Below are 20,857 nucleotides of genomic sequence, written 5' to 3'. Positions count from 1 at the left end.
TCCCATTTTATACATGGCGATTTTGTGCAGGTCCAGAAATCCTGGTGGCACAGCTGAGGGAGGCATTCCGTTTTTAACACACACACATGAACGCTTTGGCCCGCACCGGCACTAGATTCCCCCCCCCCAACAATGGAGAAGCGCCGCCGCCGCCAAATGTCTCTGGGCGGCTGGGCTCCCTTTGCCAAGGCGGCGGCGGCAGCGGGAAGCCGGCGGGGTCAAGCGGGGCGCAAATGGAAGTGAAGTGGGGGGGTTTGAGCTGGGGAGAGTCGAAGCTGCCGGGGCCCCTCCGCCGGCCCGCTGAAACCGCCTCCTTCCCGCTCGCCCTCCCCAAACTAGACCCGAAACGAACTGGCTGGAAAAGGCCTGCTGGGGGGGCTGCCGCGGTCCCCCCACCGGGGCCCCTAAAGGGAGAAGAGGCGGGGGATAACGCAACAGCGAAATAACGCAACTATTCCAGGAGGGTTTTTTTTTTTCCCCTTTGTTAATTTCGAAATATCGCTATTACGCAAAACTGTGAAGTTTAAAAAAAAAAAAAATGGCCGCGCCGGCACTTCGGGGAAGCGCCACGAAAGGCTGATGATTGGCCAAGGGGGTGGATGGGGTGGGAGGACGGAAAGGGAGAGGGTGCCGCCCACAAAGCAGTCGATCCGGCGTGGATGGATTTCCCACAGCAAACTCCGCTGAGTGGATCCGGAGTGGATCCGGAGGTTTTCGGAAACTCCGGCAACATGCTGAAAAACATACTCCGGCGTAAAATCCCTGTAGCGCCGGAGCAAACCGCAGCGCCGGAGCAAGATGTGCGAAATCCAAGAGAAGATCCGGAGGTAAATGGGGCGCTACGACGGAGCAAACGCTAGTGCGAAAACGGCCCATGATAAAACTTTCACAATCCAATCCCATTTCTCTGGTATTTTTTCTTGTTTCCATAACTGCGCATATAATGTCCTAGCAGCTGAGAGCAAGTACCAAATTAGAGTTCTATCTTCTTTTGGAAATTTTTCCATTTGTAATTCCAACAGAAAAGTCTCTGCTACTTTCTTAAAATCATATCCCAAAATTTTAGATATTTCTTGTTGTATCATCTGCCAAAACTTTTTCGCTTTTCCACAAGTCCACCACATATGGTAAAAAGAACCTTCTTGTTTCTTACATTTCCAACATCTATCCGACATCTTTTTACTCATCTTTGCCAGTTTTTTTGGAGTCATATACCACCTATACATCATCTTGAAACAGTTCTCTTTAATACTCTGACATGTTGATATTTTCATCGAGTTCTTCCAAAGATATTCCCATGTATCCATTTGTATTTCCTTGTTTACATTAATTGCCCTTTTAATCATTTGAGATTTTACTACTTCTTCTTCTGTAGACCATTTCAACAATAATTTATATTTTCGATATTCATTTTTCATTATCTCCAAGCAGAATCTTTTCCAATTCAAGCTGTGTCTGAATTATGTCTACTTCTGAGTCAGCGTTCATCTAACAGCAACCAGGAAGTGCAGTGCTAATGTGGATGCCAAAGTCTTTGTTTTCTTATGTAGTATAAATCATTTATGTTTGAGTTGTGTTAAATAGAGTTGTGGAATGTAAATTTAAAAAATGATAAATAAATGGAATTCAACTGAGTGTATAATTTGAGTATACGATTTTTGTAACAGTGTTTTTCTCAATCTAGACCATAGCTCCGTTGTTTGTAGATATTTGAGAGCCACAAGATATGAACATCAGATGTTTGAGAGCCACAAGACAGGCAGGCAGGCAGGCAAATAGATGGGGGAGGGAGAGGTAGAAAGAAAGCAGCTTTAACTTTAAATGCATTCTGCAAGCCGCCAGCTGGCTTGGTTTGGATAAATGATTTAAAGAGACAAGTGGCCAACAGGGTGGTGGGGGCTTCAAGAGCCACACAATATGTGTGAAAGAGCCACATTTTGCTCCTGAACCACAGTTTGGTCACCCCTGCTCTAATAATTTCCCAAAATTCTTATGGTACAAACATAGAGATTGGGGGAATTCCTAGAGAATAATTCAATATACTGACGTTGTCCCTTCCCATTTCTTGCCCTGCTGTTCCACTCAGTGAGGGCAGGGGCCAGCAAGGGTTTTGCCCTTTGCAAATGGCAACTCTAGCCTCGGGCGCTGCTTGTCCCAGACCCAAACCCTTTAGTGACAATGATAATCGGAGTCAGCTCACCAGCTGACTCTTGCCACTCTGTTAGTTTTTAGGAGAAAGCACCGCATCAGCTAATGTCCATTTCTGGTGAGTAGCTCTACAGCACTCATCCGCTGCAGGGCAGAGGCCACTCCACTTGGCTGTTTTAACCTCCCTGTCTGCTCCTGCCCCCATGTCACCTTCAATTACTTCAAAATATACTTGGAAATAAAACAAAAAAAAGCATAATTTTTGCAAAATTTAGACTGATCTGCCTGCAAAATTTAGTGGGGGAAGGGCAAATTTCACCCCTGGCTGTGCATCTCCTTCCCTGGTTCATTTCCCCTTCCCACATCCCCGTGAGGCTGAGCACAGACAAGACAATGCAGATGTCAACCAAACCAGGACAGGCAGAAATCTGCCATTCTCCACTGTTCAGGCCGCTCTTGTCCTTTCCCCCAGCATACCTGTAGCGTTCAGAGCCAAGGAAACACGCACACACGGCTGGCATTTATGCAGGCATAGCTGAACTGTGCTGAGAGCAAGGGTAGGCACAGAGAGGGCTGGGCCTTCCTTCAATACTTGCTGGCATCGTGGTGTGGACAGGTCCCCATACGCTGTTGGAAAGAGCAGAAAGATTTTGGTAGGCTATGAGAAAGAGAGGGGAAAACCCAACAACCCTGTTCTTATGTTTTCTGGTCAATGTTACCTGCTGGGCCAACTACACCATTCTCAGCTATTCTCAGGTTTACATCATCATTAGGGTTGCCAGCTCTGGATTGGAAAATACCCAGAGACTTAGGGGGCAGAGTCTGGGGATGGCAGGGTTTGGAGAGGGAAGGGACTTCTGTGGGTATAATGTCATAACGATTTTATGTTGTGAGCCGCCCTGAGCCTGCTTCGGCGGGGAGAGCGGGATAGAAATAAAAAATTATTATTATTATATTATATAACGTCCACCTTCCAGTGTGGCCATTTTCTCCATGTGAATTAATCTCTGTTACCTGGAGGTCAGTTGTCATCGTGGGAGAATGCCAGCCACTGCCTGGAGGTTGGCAACCCTATCACAAACACAACATGTAAGCGCCAGTTTTGCCCCACATGTTAGATCCAGTCAGTTTTTTTCTCCATTCCATCTGATGCCCCTCCTCCTTCCAGTCTCTGTCACCCACACCTTTCATCCCTGCAGGTCCCAGGACCCCCAGCATAGCCTTTTTGGTGGACAAAGGGTATTCTCGCCACCCATTACTAGAAGAAAAGCTGGCTGGATCCAACCCAGTGTGTGGAAGTGGCAACATGTACACACAGAAAGGACCTTTCACTGAGTCAGTACTGTGGTCTATTGAGGTCAGTATTTTCTGCTCTGGAGTCCAGACTGGTAGTGGCCATTGTGTGACCTTGGGCCACTCACTATCTGAATCTGACAACGTCTAATATTCTCTGTTTCACTATCTCCCTAGCATTATCATAAGTAAGAAACTGAGATATTGTTTTGAAAGGCCGTAATAATGACTTCCACGAACGATTATGTCCCTGCTGCAATGGTGGTATCGAATCTTTAGTCCATGTTATATTTGACTGTGAGGCTTACAATGATCATCGCAAAGTACTTCCATTTTCCACGGCCATACCTTTTACCAGTAGTCAAAAATTGCAACTACTTAAGAATCTTCTTGACGATAAGAATCCTGAGGTTACATACAAATTAGCAAATTAGGCTTGCCACGAGAATAAGAAAAACTCTAATAATTCAGTCAGGAAATGGCTAAATACCTTCTGCCAATCTGTTTGCTGTAACTGCCATGTTCTGTTATATTTGTAGTCTTACAACAGTATTTTATACCTTTTTATGTACGATTTTATGGTCATTCAGTTTTAATTTTGTATGATTTTACTGTTTTAAATGCTGGCTTAGGCTGTGAATAAACTAAACTAAACACTATTTAGGGTTGTCAAGTCCCTCGCAACCTCTAGCAGGGGACTGTCCTTACGTGCACTTTGCATCACCCGGAAGTGATGTCATCGCAGTGGCAACATCACGCGGTGACTGCTCCCAGAGGCTCTAGCCATTTGGGAGGGAAAAACTCTATGGTACCTATTTACTGACCTATTGTACCATAGAGCTTTTCCCTCCCAAATGGCTAGAGTGTCCGGGAAAACCACGGCGTTTTCCGGGAAACGCTAGAGCAGTCGCCATGTGATGTCATTGCACCCCCATGTGGACCAGCGGGTTGAGTACCTCCTGGGTGGGGGAACCTTCGTCCAGACCGGGGGCTTGGCAGCCCTAATCTGAATCTATCTCACTTCCCCATGGTCACAAACAGAGGGCTTTCCTATCTCCTATTACTTGGCCCTTGCAAATGGGACCTTCTACATGCAAAGCAGATGCTCTGCCACTGAGCCACAGTCCCACCGCTACCGAGCACGGACTAGAGAGCTCTGTGTTCAAATCCTTCCTCAGCCACAGAATAATTGTGAAGGAAAATCAGATTAGGCAAGGTGTTTAAACTGACAAATTCCCTGGAGGAGAGTGAGAAAAAAAAGGTAATTGATAATACCAAGAGTGGGTGCACAGATCATCAGCATCTCATCCCATCCTACAGTTTGATCCTCAGAGCATGTCAAAGTTGACTTCAAGTCAGAAGCAATTATCATTTTTGAACGGATGCTGAGACAACAATGACACCCCCTTCCTGTGCAGTGCAGGGCAGTGCAGTGGGATGCTCATGCCAGATAAAGGAATGTCATTTTGAATCCTCATTTGCACTGCAGCGTACATTGTTTCAATTGGCTAATAAGTTCAGTGGCCACTGGAAACTGCCCTGCTAACACATTTGCCCCTCCTTGCCTGCAAACAAACTGGAGTTCCACATAGGGCTGCCAGCTGTGGGCTGGGAAATACGCAGGGATTTGGGAGGTTGAGCCTGGGAGGGCGGGGTTTGGAAATGGGACGGGCCTCAGTGGGATATCATGCCATAATGTTCACCTTCTAAAGCGGCCATTTTCTCCTGGGGAACTGATTTCTGTCACCTGGAAATCAGTTGTAATTCCGGGAGATCTCAAGCCACCACCTGGAAATTGGCAACCCCAAAGGAGGAGCCCTGGGCTGCCCTTTTACTGCCAAGAGGACATGAACAACAACTCATAAGAAGAAGGCACTAACAACCAGCATCAATTTACTGACCCGCCATCCAGCTCCTTGACATGTTTTGGAGGTGTAATTGTTTGTCTGTGTGATTGATGGAAGTTATGTAATTGCTGCTTAATGCACCAGTGCGCCCTGACATAATCTGCTGTTGATCAAGGAAATAAAAGACGTGCATAACCTTAAACATGAACAACAAATGTGGCATGTGACTAAGGTAAAGTAGAGGAACAATAGTGGGAGGTGTTGCAAAAGATCTTGTGCTATCCCCTGAGCATGTCCCTTGAGCAAAACGAGCTGCACTAAGTAAATCTGCATTTTCATGGATCCAACCCAGCTCCCAGTTTTGCAACTCCCTGGGCAAGTTTACTTACAATCCCACAGTGGGATTTACTTTCCAGTAAACACGTATGGGATCATGTTGTCATTCACTCTCCAGTACTGGATTTTGTTTTAAAAGCCTGGATACCATTTCTCCTACTGAATGGGAAAGCCATGCAGCTCTTAGAACTGTGATCTTTACAGTTATAGCAGCACAGTGCCCCCTAATGCCTCTCTGGAACACAGTACTTGTCCAGCTTAATCTCAAGGCAGAATTTTTAGTCAAGCTCCTGGATATCTGGGATCACATCAGAAGCAGCCAACCAGGCAGGGAAGTTAGATGGAGGCAACAGGGGCAGGATACAAAGCACTCTCCAAGGAGAAATAGCTCCCTCTTAAACTGCAATTAATTTAGGTACTTGCAGAGTTGCTATTGCTAGACATGCCAGCAGGCCTATAGACAGAATTTTTCATTGGGAGGGGGCACACAACCAGGATTTTCATTTAAGGCACTAACCATTACAGATATAATGAAAACAAGTAAAAAATTTTGGTCTGTATTATGTTCCTCCAGTCAGCTGGCAACTGACAGACCGATTTCCCACTCGCCTTACACCGCTCTCACACTCCTCTTCTCAGTGGGGCTTCCGTCTGATTTCATACTATCTGCCCAGGAGCTGCAACTCGCTCCACCTTTTTTGTGCGGCAAACAGAAACTGGTTTTTAGAGGTTTATGTTTGCCTCGTGCAAAAGGCGAAGCTAGTTGCAGCCCCAGGGCAGATAGTGTGAAATCGGATAGAAAGCCCGCTGAGGAGCGTGAGAGCGGCATAAGGTAAGTGAGAAATCGGTCACACTGTAGGTCCCCTCCCTTTTTCATATTGACTCAAGATTGAGCCTCTGGCCTTCAAAGCTTATAGATAAGGATTATATTTCTTTAGCATGTGTTTATTGCACCATAGACAAGTTTATTGTCTTTGCAAAGCAGCTTCAAACACATGCAAAACATCTCTTGCAAGGTGTGGGGACTGAAAGGCGGAGGGGCTGTAATGGTTTCAAAGAGATTTAATTGGTAGGGCCAGTAACTCTCAGGCCCACCCCCTCACTATGGGTCTGCATACCAGCCTCCAAGTGGGATTCCCCAGAATTACAGCTCATTTCCAGAGTACTGAAATCAGTTCCCCTGGAGAAAATGGATGCTTTGGAGGGTGGACTCTGTGGCACTGTACCCCAATGAGATCCCTGCTCTCCCCAGGCTCCATCCCCAAATCTCCAGGAGTTTCCCAACCTGGATCTGGCAAACCTACCCCCATCCCCTGCTGATGGCCAGGGGCTCCCCGGCAACCCTAAGGGTTGGCAAATCTGCATTGGGAAATTCCTGGAGGATTTGGGGTGGTTCCTAGGAAGGGACTTCAGTTTCTCCTAGACTCAATGGTATACCATACTATGGACCCTCCAACACAGCCATTTTCTCCAGTGGAACTGATCTCTGCTGTCTGAAAATTGGTTGTAATTCCAGGAAATCTCCAGATCCCACACAGAGGTTGGTAACCCTAAGTGGGAAAGAGCCATGGGCTAATGCAGCTTAAAGGAGCTTGGTTTCTCTCAAGGCAACAACTAAAGTAGAAGGGATCATTAGACCCTCTCTCCAGCACCACAGTCCCCAGCATGGCTGCTTTGAAATGAAGAACACAGAAGATGGGATCTCTTTCTGTTGCACGTGTGTATTCAGCCCCCAGGATCAAGTAATAAAGTTTTCCCCTGCCCATACCACATCCTGCTGCAAATGGAGAGTTGCATATTGTAATGCTCCCCCTGTTCAAAGTACTTCCTGCATACTAGGCTTGCCAGCTCTGGGTTGGGAAATACTAGGAGATTTTGGGGATGGAGCCTGAGAAGGGTGGGGTTTGGGGAGGAGAGCAGTGTTCCCTCTAAGCTGAGTTAGCATGAGCTAGCTCACAGATTTTTACCCTCAAGCTTACACATTTTTGTCTTAGCTCAGGAAGGATGATCCCAGAGTGCACTAATTTATGTAGTAGCTCACAACTTTAATGCTAGTAGCTCACAAAGTAGAATTTTTGCTCACAGGATTCTGCAGCTTAGAGGGAACATTGGAGGGGAGGGTCTTCAACAGTGTTCCCTCTAAGCTGAGTTAACATGAGCTAACTGCTATGTATTGGGCAGGCAAGGCCCAATACATAACACTAGCTCACAGATTTTTAGCCTCCAGCTCACACATTTTTGTCTTAGCTCAGGAAGGATGACCCCAGACCAATGTTCCCTCTAAACTGCAGAGTCTTGTGAGCAAAAATTCTACTTTGTGAGCTACTAGCATTAAAGTTGTGAACTACAGGGATTAAGGTTGGAAGCTACAGCATAAATTATTGTGCTCTGGGGCCATTTTTCCTGAGCTAAGACAAAATTGTGTAAACTGGAGGCTAAAAATCTGTGAGCTAGCTCACTCTAACTCAGCTTAGAGGGAATACTGCCCCAGAGCACACTATTTTATGCAGTAGCTCACAACTTTAATGCTGGTAGCTCACAAAGTAGAATTTGTGCTCACAAGACTGCAGTTTAGAGGGAACACAGGTCTTCAGTGGGGTATATAATGCCATAAAGTCCATCTTCCAAAGCGGCCTGGAGATCTGTTGTGTGACAGAAGGAGATCTCCAGCAACCCCCCACCCCACCCCCAAGCTAGACATGTTCAAATATGTACCTCTTGTGCTTTGGTCTGAAGTAGCAAAGGTCAGTAAAAGCTTGCCCAGTTGTACAAATGGGCTTTTGCTCAATTTATGTGATGATGCAGCGTCCTTCCAGCATTCGCCAGGCAACATTCCTGAGTTCAGCACTTTCAAAATCTTTCCCCTGAATTGCTCTCTTCTTCCCACAATCAGCTCCAGCTACTGGCAAATGGGTGCATATTGTTTACTCACCTTTAGCTCTGCAGGCCTGTAAGAAAAAGAGAGGGAGACTGTTAGTAAGAGAAGTGGAATCCAGGTCCCTCCCTAACTCTTAACTGCTGCCGTAGGACAGGAGTATCTAAAACGCCTGAAGGGAACATGCACTCAAATGTCTGCAAGTCCCTGATTTACCACTCTTTCCTGGTTTGTGACCATGAGAACCATAGGCATCTGCTATACTCAGTGTGGATGAAAAAGAAGAGTTGGTTTTTAGACCCACCCAAGATAGCAGCTCACTTGCCCACACATCCTGATATTAGTCATTTGCGGTTTGAAAAAAAGGAGAGGGAAAAAAGCACCAAGTTTTGTAAGACTCTCCACCTAGCTCCCTACAAGCAATTCTGACTGCCTGAAAGTAGTAATCGAGAAGCATGCTATAGCCCCCTTTGTAACTGTGGGTGGATTCAGATGCATACCCATTGCGACTTCAGATGTGGTATCCTCTGTGCTTATGAGGGCAATAACTGCACCCCACGCTGCCATGTTTAGAAGTGCATCTCTGATTGTGAAAGGCTTCAGCAATAACGCCTCTGAAAAACTAGCAGCGGGTGGTGAGTTATCGCTGCCAGGTTATGCAATCAGACATGTGCGTCTGCAGCAGAAGGGTGGAGAAACTGAACAGAGAGGTGAACAAGAGGGAAATTTAGAGGGAATCTGCGTTCTCCCCTCCTGAATCACTCATGAGGTTGTCAGAACAGTTCCTAAATCTTCCTTACCTAGACGCTCTGCTCACTGTGAAAGGGGAAAAACTTATTGCAAACTAGCCTTAACATTTGCATTATAGGCAAGCACTCTTTTTTTCTATCTTGCACACATCTATTAGTCTAAAGCAATTTCTTGCATGAGAAAGAGAATGCGCTGTCAAGTTGCAACCAATTCATGGGTCACTGCATCCCTGGGATGCTGAAAGCAAGAGGTTCACAGTCACACATGCTAAATAATGCACTTTCAATCCATTTTCAAGGCACTTCCCAACTGGATTTTGCTGCATGCAATGGCAAAATCCTCTCTCAAAGTTTCTGAAGTGGATTGAAATGTCATTATTTAGCATGTGTGACCGCAGTTGCGGGTGTGCTCTTGCCTGCTTCCAGGGAGCAACCCCCATCCTCTTTGGTGGGTCTCTCATCCAAGTACTGACCATTTTTGATCCTGCTTAGCTCCTACGCTCACATGAGCTTGGGCCAGACTCAGGCTATTCAGAACAGTGAGAAGAGAGGGGGGAGGGGAGTCAAAAGGTTGTGTGTTTTTGAATCTACAATAGCTAATTACTGCTAATAATAATATTGATCAGGTTAGGATAGTTGCTATTCCCACCCCCAAGCCTTTAACAGCTGCAAGACAAGCAGAAGTTCAGCAGACTTGAGAGTGACTGAAAATTTTTGTTTGTGCAGTTGGTAATTTGTGCAGTTGGTAATTTGTGCAGTTGATAATAGCAGGAAAGTGCTGCCACTAATAGAGCAGAACCTACATTGAGGTAGCATGAGCTGGTTAAGCAGTCTTTAGGGCATGAGAGTTCATGTGACAGTGGCTGTTTTGGGCCCAAAGGGAATGAGCAGATTACTGTGTAGCTCATATCAGCCATTTTGCCCATGGGGTAGCAAAGAGTCGGACTTGACTGTGTGATTGAACAACAACAACAACACTGGAAAGTTTTTGCTAGCATCTTAAAACTGCTATAGCATCACAACACTGTAGCGATACACTAACTACTGATCCCTCCCCCTGCCCCAAAGCTGTGGAAAATGACTCTGATGGTGAGGGGGGGGGGGAAATGGCATGTATTGAAAAGATATCAAGGAGGGAAGCACCAATCAGAGCACAAGAGGGACCCATCTCCATTGGAAGCAATCTGCGTTTCAGAAATCTTTCCCTGTTTCAGAGAACACACTTTACATCATTCAGAAGTTCTTGCTTCTCTCATTTTAATGTCACCTTGCTCAGTAGGTCAACAACAATCTTCGTTGGCCTACCCGACCCAGGCGCTGGCCTAGATTTCCAGAAGAAGATTAGAGTGACACAGGCCTGCCAAGATTTGTCTGAGGACTATCTGACAGGGTGTTACCTCAGCTTCTGCATTACCCGCTTGCCCCTCCCCTACCATTTTCTTCTCAGTACTCCCTTTCTGAACTCTAGTAATATTAAATTGATAATGGGTGTGGGGGGAACCTGTTGAAGGGATTACAGGAAAATCTCCAACTCATTCTCTCAATTTTGTTAGCTTCACTGAAGTCCAGATAGAGGGGGCATGGAGCAGATACCCATTGCCATGGAAAACAATGAGATCAGGGAGCTGTGCCCTACCTGTGACAGTACTGTACAGAAAGGGAAAATTACAGTCTGAAAGCCTCATCCCCTAGGGTTGCCAACCTCCAAGTGGGGCCTGGAAATCATCATCATCATTTTATCTCCTGGGATTATAATTTGTAATGTACGTGGTCGCGCTGTGTTGTAAATTCAGGAACCAAAATGCAAGACACAACACAACTGATCTCCAGACCAGAGAGATCAGTTCTTCTGGAGAAAATGGCTGCTTTTGAGGGTCCCTCTCATAAGAACATAAGGGAAGCCATGTTGGATCAGGCCAATGGCCCATCCAGTCCAACACTCTGTCACACAGTGGCCACCAGACTCAAATTTTCAAAAAAGAGAAGAGGGATGACCCAGGAAGCTACAGGCCAGTCGGTCTGATCTCTATCCCAGGGAAGATACTGGAGCAGATTTTAAATTTCTTGTGTCATGTTTCATTGCCACATCATGTCACTTCCCATGGGTCAAAATTTCCCACATGAAATAGATGGTTCTGACATCGTCCAAATGTGTCCCTTTGGCAGCTAAACTCCTGTACAAGCTGCAAGTTTCATACACACCAGCAATCAGTACAAAAGGTTGCTTCCAACAGAGGTTTTGCTCCATGTGCTCCCCTCTCAAACGGCAGTGTTTGTTTGTTTTTTTGCTTCCACACAATATTCTCATGCCATTGTCTATCTTCTACATTTCCCCTCGCCTCGCTGCTCATTTTCCAGAACCAGCTTTGATGTCATCTGTCCTGATGGTCAGAGAGGATCATCTGGCCACCCTGTGGATGGGTATGTGCAGATGTTCTGACCTCCCTGCCCACACTTGGTGACGTTTCCTCCCACCCCTTTGCACCTGCCATTTGCCTCCCCCTGCCAAAGCAATGTATTGGGCCAGCTTTCTATTTTAACCAGTTAGCAGGTATAATGCTATAGCAGTGTATTGATTAGTGAGTTTTCAAAAAGATGCCATGAAAAAGCCTGCTGCTTGTGGGGAGGTGAATGGCAACCCAAGGACATAATGAGAAAAATCACCCCATATGGACCACTGGTGGCTGCTGTGAACTATTTCGTTTATTTTATTATTGGCATTATTTCTAGTCCACCTTTCTCACTTGGACCCCGGCAGATTACACAGAGTGAGTCAGCACAACTGACAGATGAATCCTTAATAATTTTTCCAAGTCACTTTGTGAATCATTTAGAACCGTGCATAGAAAAGCCCTCTTGAATGATTCAGTTCTGCGTCATTTGCAGGAAGCTGGAGATGGCTTCCCATGCCTCTGCATTCGCATTGCCAATGAAAACACCACAGGGACTTGCCACATATAACAATTACCTCTGTGAGAAAATAGAAACAGACAAGAGCCTTGACCCTAAATTTCTTGTTGGTCTCTAAGGCGCTATGGGACTGGAGTCTGTTTTACTGCAGACTAGCGTGGCTACCCTTGGAAATGAATTCCATGGGTGGTATTGGAGAGCATTCATTCTCACACGTGATAGGCATTTGCAGGAATGAGGATGGCATCTCAAGCGTTGTGAGACAGAGGCAGGGGGAACAGGGTGTAAGTGCCAAAGAAGGAAGGAAGAGAGTTGCCGTTTGAAGTCAGCCTCTGCTTTGGTTCTTTTCAGAAGAGTCTGCCCAGAAATCAAATCCTTTTCATTGAAGCAGGGCCATATTAACAATTAGGCCAATTAGGCACTGGCCTATGGGACCCCACACCTTTAGGGGCTTCAGGCCAGCTCCCTGCCCCCAGTTTTCTCCCTGCTTGCAGCCCTCCCAGCCTGCACACACAGCCAGCAACTGAGCCGCTCTTTGCCCAACTTGCCTCGTGCGGCCTCTGCTGGCGATGTTGCCAGGTTTGCCTCTCTCCCACAGCTTTGTCAAAGGGGCTTTTGAGAAGGTACCTGCAGGATGCAGTGGGGGCCACGGGCAGCAGGGCAGGCGCTCCAACTCTAATTTGCAAGGGGGCCCCCGAGATTTTGACTACCTAGGGGCCTCCACAGGGTTTACTCTGGCACTGCATTGAAGCCCTGGCATGGTATCCTGGATCTGAAGGCTGTGGTAACTCAGCATAGAAGGGAAGAGGCTTCCAAAGAGCTTCTCTTCACTATTATTGCTTCTCATGCTCCTGGCTGAACCCCGGTGCTCAAAATACACCTGGGGCTGAGCATCAAGCAAAGCCCTGTCGTTCAAGGGAGGTGAGAATTATTAACGGAGCAGCAAGAGAGCCAAGGCAAAGGCCCAGCTGCCAACGATTGCGTGCCGCCTTGTTTACATTATTGCATTTTTATAACCCACTTTTCTAAGATATGGAGGCATCGACAGGCGGCCTCCCTTTCCAGCACTGCTGGCTACCGGACTCAGCTTCGGTAAACAGACACCTGCATCATATGCCCCACAACCCTCCTCGGGGACTGGCATGCCCTGCACTGTCCCCATATCTGCTGCGCTGCTCTGCCAACATTGGTAATGGACTCACGGGAATACTAAGCACACTACATTCTTTCTCCACCCATGCACAACCCTCAGTTCTCTGAGTGCCATGGCTGTGCACAACGGAGCCAGAGTCGAAGCACGCAGGCCTCCCCCAAGCCATTTCCAAAGCTGCCCAAACAGTAACCCGCTTGGGAGACAGCTGAGCCCAGCAGGCTGACCTTTCCTCATCCCACTCATCCCCAACAGCAATCAGCCTGCCTGAGCCTCTGCAGTTTAAGAATTGCCTCCTGAAGGTTGCTTAATGCACAGCTTGCCCCCCCCCCCATGTCCATCCTTCTCATGACTCAGTGCTCAAGCTTTCCACCCACTCCCCTCCTCCACAACAAGGTCCGATATCCGTCTCTCCTTCCCAGCCCTTCCCCCAGCTTCCACCGTCCCCCAAAGCCAGGTTCCTTACAAAGTTGGTGGTGAGGTCGAGAGGCAGGTGGGTCCTGGGTGCAGCAGGCAAACAGGTCAGCATGAAAGCGGTGGGGAGCAGCAGCAACAGGGCCCTGGGCCAAGTGGGGCTCCCCATGGACTGCCAGGCTGGAGCTCAGCTGGGCTGGAACATGGCTTTTTGCTAAACAGGCAGATCTCAGCGCACCTAGGCCAGGCAGCTGCAGGCGAGTCTCCTCCCCTCCTTCTCTCAGGCAGGACGTGGTGCTCTGCCCTGCCCCAGCCTAACTAGACTCGCTGGGCTGCATTCCTCCGCTGCTGCAGTTGCCTGGCACGCAACCGGGGCTGCCAAAGAAGCCTCCTTGCTCCTCTGCGGAGGGGATTCTTCCCCCCTGCCGTCCTAGCACTGTTTGGAGAGATTCTGGGCCCTATCTCTGGAAGGATGTCACCCTGCTTGGATTAATAATTTCCAGCCCTTGGGAAGAGGCTAAAGGTTCCTGTGAAATGATGAGCAATGCTCTCCATCCCCTAGAGAAAAATGCATTGCCTTGTAGGTTTGCAGCCCCTCCTAGACAGCAGGAGCAAGCCTGCCGTGTCCTTTCTAACAGCCTTTTAGAGAGAAGGCATCTTTATCCCCGTTTTACAGAAGAGATGGGGGAGAGACTGAAGCTGAAGAAATACCGGTGGGATATTGCCAAACTTGTGAAGCTTCTTGTGGCAATTGGATGGGATCTCTTCATAGATGATGCAGTGCAATCCACAACAGAGTTCTGCCCTTCTAAGTTCATTGATTTCTGTGGACTTTTAGAAAGGTAGAATCCTCTTGAGGACTGCACTGACAGCTGCCAGGACCTGTCCTGCTATGTACCTTACCTTATTGAAGCTATTTCTAAGATGGAATATCCAGTCATATCTCTCCTAGGCGGCCCTGTGGTCATTGGCAGAGCAGTGGGAATGGAGATCCAAAGACATTCTGTAAACATGAGAACCTGGAGACCAAGCCCTGGGAGGAAAGACTGAGGGACTTGGGAAAGTTCAGTCTGAAGAAGAGGAGGTTGAGGGGGAACATGATTGCTCTCTGTAGGCTGTGGTCAGACTCACCATTAAATCCATCCCTAACCCGTCGCTATTATATCCTGCAGTTTTTTTACAACAAATTTCCTGATCAGACATCCCTCCATCCTTCAGTTCTAAGCAGCATTGGTCCAGTTGTTGGTTAATCAGAGGTCTCAACCAGACCTCATTTTTTGAGATGGCATTGCTCACTCGCGCAAGCGCAGTACCTGGGATATCGTACTTGGCTCTTTTTTTAAAAAGGTGCCAGAAAAGGTGGGCGATCTGCCCCCCCCCCCATTTAAACACCCAGAAAGAAAGGGGAAGCCCAGGAGTTCTCTTTGCTGTCTCTCCGCCTGGCAGGGAGACAGCAAAGGTGGGTCATCTTCCTCTCCCCCCATTTAAACACCCCAACGTGGTGTTTAAATGGGGAGGGGAGCACGGCAACTCTCTTTGCTGTCTCTCCGCCTGGCGGGGAGACAGCAGAGGTGGGTCATCTTCCCCCCCCCCATTTAAACACCCCGACGTGGTGTTTAAATGGGGGGGGGGAGCACGGCAACTCTCTTTGCTGTCTCTCCGCCTGGCGGGGAGACAGCAAAGGTGGGTCATCTTCCTCCCCTGGCAGGGAGACAGCAAAGGTGGGCGATCTGCCTCCCGCCCCATTTAGGAAAGGTCCCCTGTGCAAGCACCAGTCGTTTTCGACTCTGGGGTGATGCTGCTTTCACAAAGTTTTCACGGCAGACCTTTTACGGGGTGGTTTGCCATTGCCTTCCCTGGTCATTACACTTTCCTCCCCAGCAAGCTGGGTACATATTTTACCGATCTCGGAAGGTTGGAAGGCTGAGTCAACAATTGCTGGCTCAATGATATCATTTGGAGTGGGCTCTCACAGGGAAGCGGATGTGCACTTGTGACAAGTCGGCTACAATGGAGCATTCAAACATAGAAAGTACGCGCAGGAGTCGTCGGAAGCATTCTTATTCTGGATTTAATGTACTATCAAAAAAGTCCGTGTCTCAGTCGTGGCAGTTCAGGACACGAACGAGCCAACGACCATTGCCAGATGCTGATGTTTGGACAATGCATAAAATCCGACATGCATCTGGCTTTCATCCATGCCCATCTTGTCAGTTTATGTGCGTCTGACCTCCGCCTATATGTGTTTGAAGGGTTGTCACTTAGAGGAGAGCAGGGAGCTGTTCCTGTTGGCAGCGGAGAAGAGGACTCGCAATCATGGGTTTAAATTAAGGGTGGAAAGGTAGCGGCTGGATATTAGGAAAACCATTTTTGACAGAAAGACTTGTTCAACAGTGGAATCAGCTACCTAGGGGGTGGTGAGCTTGGCCTCACTGGCAGTCTTTAAGTAACAGCTGGACAAACATGTGTCAGGGATGCTCTAGCCTAGGGGTATCAAACTCATTTGTTATGAGGGCCAGATCTGACATAAAAGTAACCTTGTTGGGCCGGGCCATGTCGGGTTGGGCCGAGCCATGTCAGGCCGGGCCATGTGTGTACCTATTTAAGATTAGGTAGCAAAGGTATACATTATATTAAAAAAAACAGACAAACACAAATATATATTTATAAAAACTTAAAACATGCTTAAAACATTAATGCTCATTGGTCTTAAAGATGTATCAAAAGAAGTATAGTGTCCAGATCACGTGATGTGATGGTATCACTTTACTCTGCTCTGGTAAGACCTCACCTGGAGTATTGTGTTCAGTTTTGGGCACCACATTTTAAGAAGGATATAGACAAGCTGGAACGGGTCCAGAGGAGGGCGACAAAGATGGTGAGGGGTCTGGAGACCAAGTCCTATGAGGAAAGGTTGAAGGAACTGGGGATGTTTAGCCTGGAGAGGAGGCGGCTGAGAGGTGATATGATCACCATCTTCAAGTACTTGAAGGGTTGTCATATAGAGGATGGTATGGAATTGTTTTCTGTGGCCCTGGAAGGTAGGACCAGAACCAGTGGGTTGAATTAAATCAAAAGAGTTTCCAGCTCAACATTAGGAAGAACTTCCTGACCGTTAGAGCGATTCCTCAGTGGAACAGGCCTCCTCGGGAGATGGTGGGCTCTCCTTCCTTGGAGGTTTTTAAACAGAGGCTAGATGGCTATCTGACAGCGATGAAGATCCTGTGAATTTAGGGGGAGGTGTTTGTGAGTTTCCTGCATTGTGCAGGGGGTTGGACTAGATGACCCTAGAGGTCCCTTCCAACTCTATGATTCTATGCTTTCTTTGTAGCTCTCCCATGGGATCCAGGGAGCTGGGGAAAGGAAGCTCTGGCTCTTTCCTTCCTTCCCCAGGGAACCAGGAGGGGGAGGAGCCTCAGCCAATAAAAGGAAGAGAGGCTTGTCTCAGTAGCTCTGCTGTGCAATTGACAGAGCCTGGCAAAGCAAGCTATTCCTCCCCGCCTTCCTCCCCAAAGGAGGAGCCTCAGCCAATGGAGAAAACAGAGGTTTGGCTCTTTAGTTCCTGTGCAGTTGAGCAAGCCTTGCAAAGCTAGCTGTTATGCAGAAGGAAGCAAGATATAGGGAGAAGGAAGCAGATGACAGCCAGTTGCTCGGGGGCCTGATAGGAGCCCTCTGGGGGCCTGATTCGGCCTCTGAACTGCATGTTTGACACCCCTGCTCTAGGCTGATCCTGCACTGAGCAGGGGGATGGGCTAGATGGCCTGTATGGCCCCTTCGAAACTTTGTGATTCTATTATTCTATCCACTAGTGCACAGGAAAACAAGTGCTTTTAAAATGTAGAGCACCTCCATCCCCCACCACCAAGACAGCTCAAAGAAGACAGAGAATGCTCATTGTCCCCAAGGAACTAATTAAAGGAGAAGGTGTAGCATTGTCAACTTCCAGGTGGGACCTGGAGATTTCCTGGAATCACAAGTGATGTCCAGATGGCAGAACTTAGTTCCTCTGGAGCAAACGGCTACTTTGGTGGACTCTAAGACATTACACCTCACTGAGGTCCCTCTCCTCTCCTCTCCTCCCCAACCCCTACCCTCCCCAGGCTCAACCCCCAAATCTCCAGGAATTTCCTAATCTGGAGTTGGCAACCGTAATAAGTAAAATGGGAGGAGGTAATTGGCCTGCTCGGCCTTCTGACAGCATATAGGAACCTGAGGGGGTGTGGGATGCATTTCCTCTGGCCCCAATTTCCAACCACATACCCAACTCTTTCATGTAGCAGTGGGAGGAAGAGGTACAAAATACATTTTTCCCCACACTCAGCTTCTCAGATTTGAGTTGAGAAGAGCAGCTTCCTGCTTCAAACCTCTCTGTGTTTCACATCTCAGCGCTGCTGGGGATTGTGCTACCACGTGTGAGACCACGGAGGTTCAGAGATGGGTTAGCAGGAAAGAACTGATCCAGCCCTGAGAGATCGTCTGTCTCACAGAAATCTTCTGTCTCACACATCTGCCTTGCACCAGAGGAGAAGAGGGCATCTCCTAGTGGCTTCTCCCCCTGCAGTCCTTTGCAGACCCCCCGTTTTATCATAATGTCTCTTTATAATAAGAGCCCCGTGACGCAGAGTGTTAAAGCTGCAGTACTGCAGTCCTAAGCTCTGCTCACGATCTGAGTTCGATCCCCTGTGGAAGCTGGGTTTTCAGATAGCCGGCTCAAGGTTGACTCAGCCTTCCATCCTTCTGAGGTTGGTAAAATGAGTGCCCAGCTTGCTGGGGGGAAAGTGCAGATGACTGGGGAAGGCAATGGCAAACCACCCCGTAAAAAGTCTGCCGTGAAAACGTTGTGAAAGCAATGTCACCCCAGAGTCAGAAACGACTGGTGCTTGCACAGGGGACCTTTCCTTTCCCTCTTTATAGTAAGAATTATGCCGTGGGGATGCCAGCCTCCAGGTGGGATCCTGTGATCCCCTGGAATTACAGCTCATCTCCAGACTACAGAGATCAGCTCCCCTGGAGGAAATGGCTGCTTGGGAGGGTAGACTTTATGGCATTGTAGCCCACTGAAGTCCCTGTCTTCCCCAGGCTCCCCTCCCAAATCTCTAGGAGTTTCCCTGATCTGGCAATCCTACCCTCCCCACACTATTGGTTGGGGTGGAGGGGAGGTGGACCTGGCAACCTTAGCTGATGGTCTCACATCTGTCCAAAGGAAAGCAAAACAGGGGCCACTCACTGTTAGGGGTGGGGTCAGAATACTCATGGGATTTCCAGATTTGCAGAAAAATATTTGTTTGTAATCCTTCCCAACGCACACGGACAAGGACTCAAGCTTTGTCCTACAAAGCAGAAACCTACACAAAATGGTTTGGTGAATGCTGAACATGCTCACTGACCTCCAACAGCGGTGAAATGTTGAGGGCAGCAGAGTACCAGTTAACAAAGGGAGATTGGCCTGTTTAAGCCCTAACAATGTATAATATCTTGGAGGGGAAGATTAGGGTCAGGGGCAATGTACCCGCTAAACTGTGGAGTCTTGTGAGCAAAAATTCTACTTTGTGAGTTACTGGAATTAAAGTTGTGAGCTACTGCATAAATGTATTTGTTCTAGGGCCATTTTTCCTGAGCTGAGACAGAAACGTGTGAGCTGGAAGCTAAATATTGTAAGCTAGCTCACACTAACTCAGTTTAGAGGGAAAACTGGTCAGGGGGTGAGCAGTATGAGCTGTATATTCTCTTAGCCTACCCTTTACTGGTCTGCCATGCTGTAAGCTTCTAACTGTGCAATCCTATGCAAAGCTGCACACGTCAAAGTTCACTAATCTCAATGGAAACCCTGTTTAGGATTGCATAGCAAGAGCTAAAATCATTCTGAAGAAAAAAGAGTCCTAGCCTTGGAGGGGGGGGCATTTTGTTGTAGCAATTTGTGTGCAGTTTGGTGTAGTGATTAAGTGCACAGACTCTAATCTGAGAGAACAGGGTTTGATTCCCCACTCCTCCACCTGCACCTGCTGGTGTGATCTTGTGTCAGTCATAACTCTCACAGAGCTGTTCCTCTCAAGAGCAGTTCTGGAGAGCTCTGTCAGCCCCACCTACCTTACAGGGAGTCTGTTGTGGGGAGGGGAAGAGGAAGGAGATTGTAAACTGCTCTGAGACTCCAAGCGAAGGACAGGCTATAAATCCAATCTCTTCTTCTTCTTCTCTTCATTAATTAGAACAGAGGGAAAGTATTTTCTGTGATCCTAATTAATCGCACTACTCTTGAAGGACTCGCATGGCTCCCAAAAGTCTAGTGCCACTGACAGCTAAAAATGTCCTGGAATATGAGGTGAAATGAAGATCAGAAGATGTCTGCTCAGCATGGAGAGGGAAAGGTCAAAATACTCTTGCTAGTATACTGTCCTGCTCAGATTCAGAGGTAGATGAACTTCTTCCTGCTCGTTAAATGCTGAAGGAAGCAAATCCTGTCCTTGTGCTAAATCTGACTGGGAGTTGTCCCTCACAGTACTCTTTCAAATCATCTCTTGCCAAACAGATTGTTGGACTTTTGTGATCCAAAAGCAGCTCGGGTGGTGGTGGATTGAGGCTGCAGTTTTGGGAAAAGAGAAGCTAAATTTATTTATTTTGATACTGATATCCTGCTTTTCTCCCCAAAGAGAACCCAAAGCAGCATATAACATCATTCTTACTTCCTCAGTTTTATAATCACACAATCCTGTGAGGCAGGTTAGGCTGTGGAAGAGTGACTGGCCCAAAGTCACCCAGTGCAGATTTGACCCTGGATCTTCCAGACCCTAGTCTAACATTCTAACAACTACATCACACTCTCCCTTACCTTCAATGGTTACCACCTCATCCCCTTTTCCATCTTTTGTGTTCCTCCCTCACACTAGGGCTGCCAAATCCATTTTAGGAAATTCCTGGAGATTTGAGGACTATGCCTGGGGAGGGTGGAGTTCTGGGAAGAAAGAGATTTCAGCAGAATGTGATACCACAGAGTCCACCGTTCAAATCTAAGGGAACTGTTCTCTGTTGTGTGGAGATCACTTGTAAATCTGAAGGAACACTAGGCCTCATGTTGCTTGTAACAGCACCTCAGGAGTCTTTATTACCTTTGTTCACAAACACAGCAGGAACAGAGATG

The 20,857-nt window shown here is 47.6% G+C and overlaps 2 protein-coding genes across 2 annotated transcripts in view; both read right to left on the bottom strand.

Moving 5' to 3' along the window:
• The window catches only part of IL17RE (interleukin 17 receptor E), a 45,434-nt gene extending 31,374 nt beyond the window's left edge, over positions 1 to 14,060 (bottom strand). Inside the window, exons 1-3 of the mRNA XM_060239338.1 lie at positions 13,775 to 14,060; positions 8,557 to 8,572; positions 2,626 to 2,775 (exon numbers count right to left, since the gene is read on the bottom strand). Of these exons, the coding sequence (XP_060095321.1) occupies positions 2,626 to 2,775; positions 8,557 to 8,572; positions 13,775 to 13,891 (283 nt within the window). The 5' untranslated portion in view covers positions 13,892 to 14,060. The remainder of the gene's footprint in view (positions 1 to 2,625; positions 2,776 to 8,556; positions 8,573 to 13,774) is intronic.
• OGG1 (8-oxoguanine DNA glycosylase) overlaps positions 1 to 20,857 on the bottom strand; it is a 235,649-nt gene that overhangs the window by 16,310 nt on the left and 198,482 nt on the right. The window lies entirely within an intron of this gene.

The sequence above is a fragment of the Heteronotia binoei genome, chromosome 5 (genome assembly GCF_032191835.1).
Source record: "Heteronotia binoei isolate CCM8104 ecotype False Entrance Well chromosome 5, APGP_CSIRO_Hbin_v1, whole genome shotgun sequence".
Classification (NCBI taxonomy): Eukaryota; Metazoa; Chordata; class Lepidosauria; order Squamata; family Gekkonidae; genus Heteronotia; species Heteronotia binoei.
The sequence above is the reverse complement of the archived record's forward strand: the minus strand, read 5'-3'. Positions and strand labels throughout refer to the sequence as shown.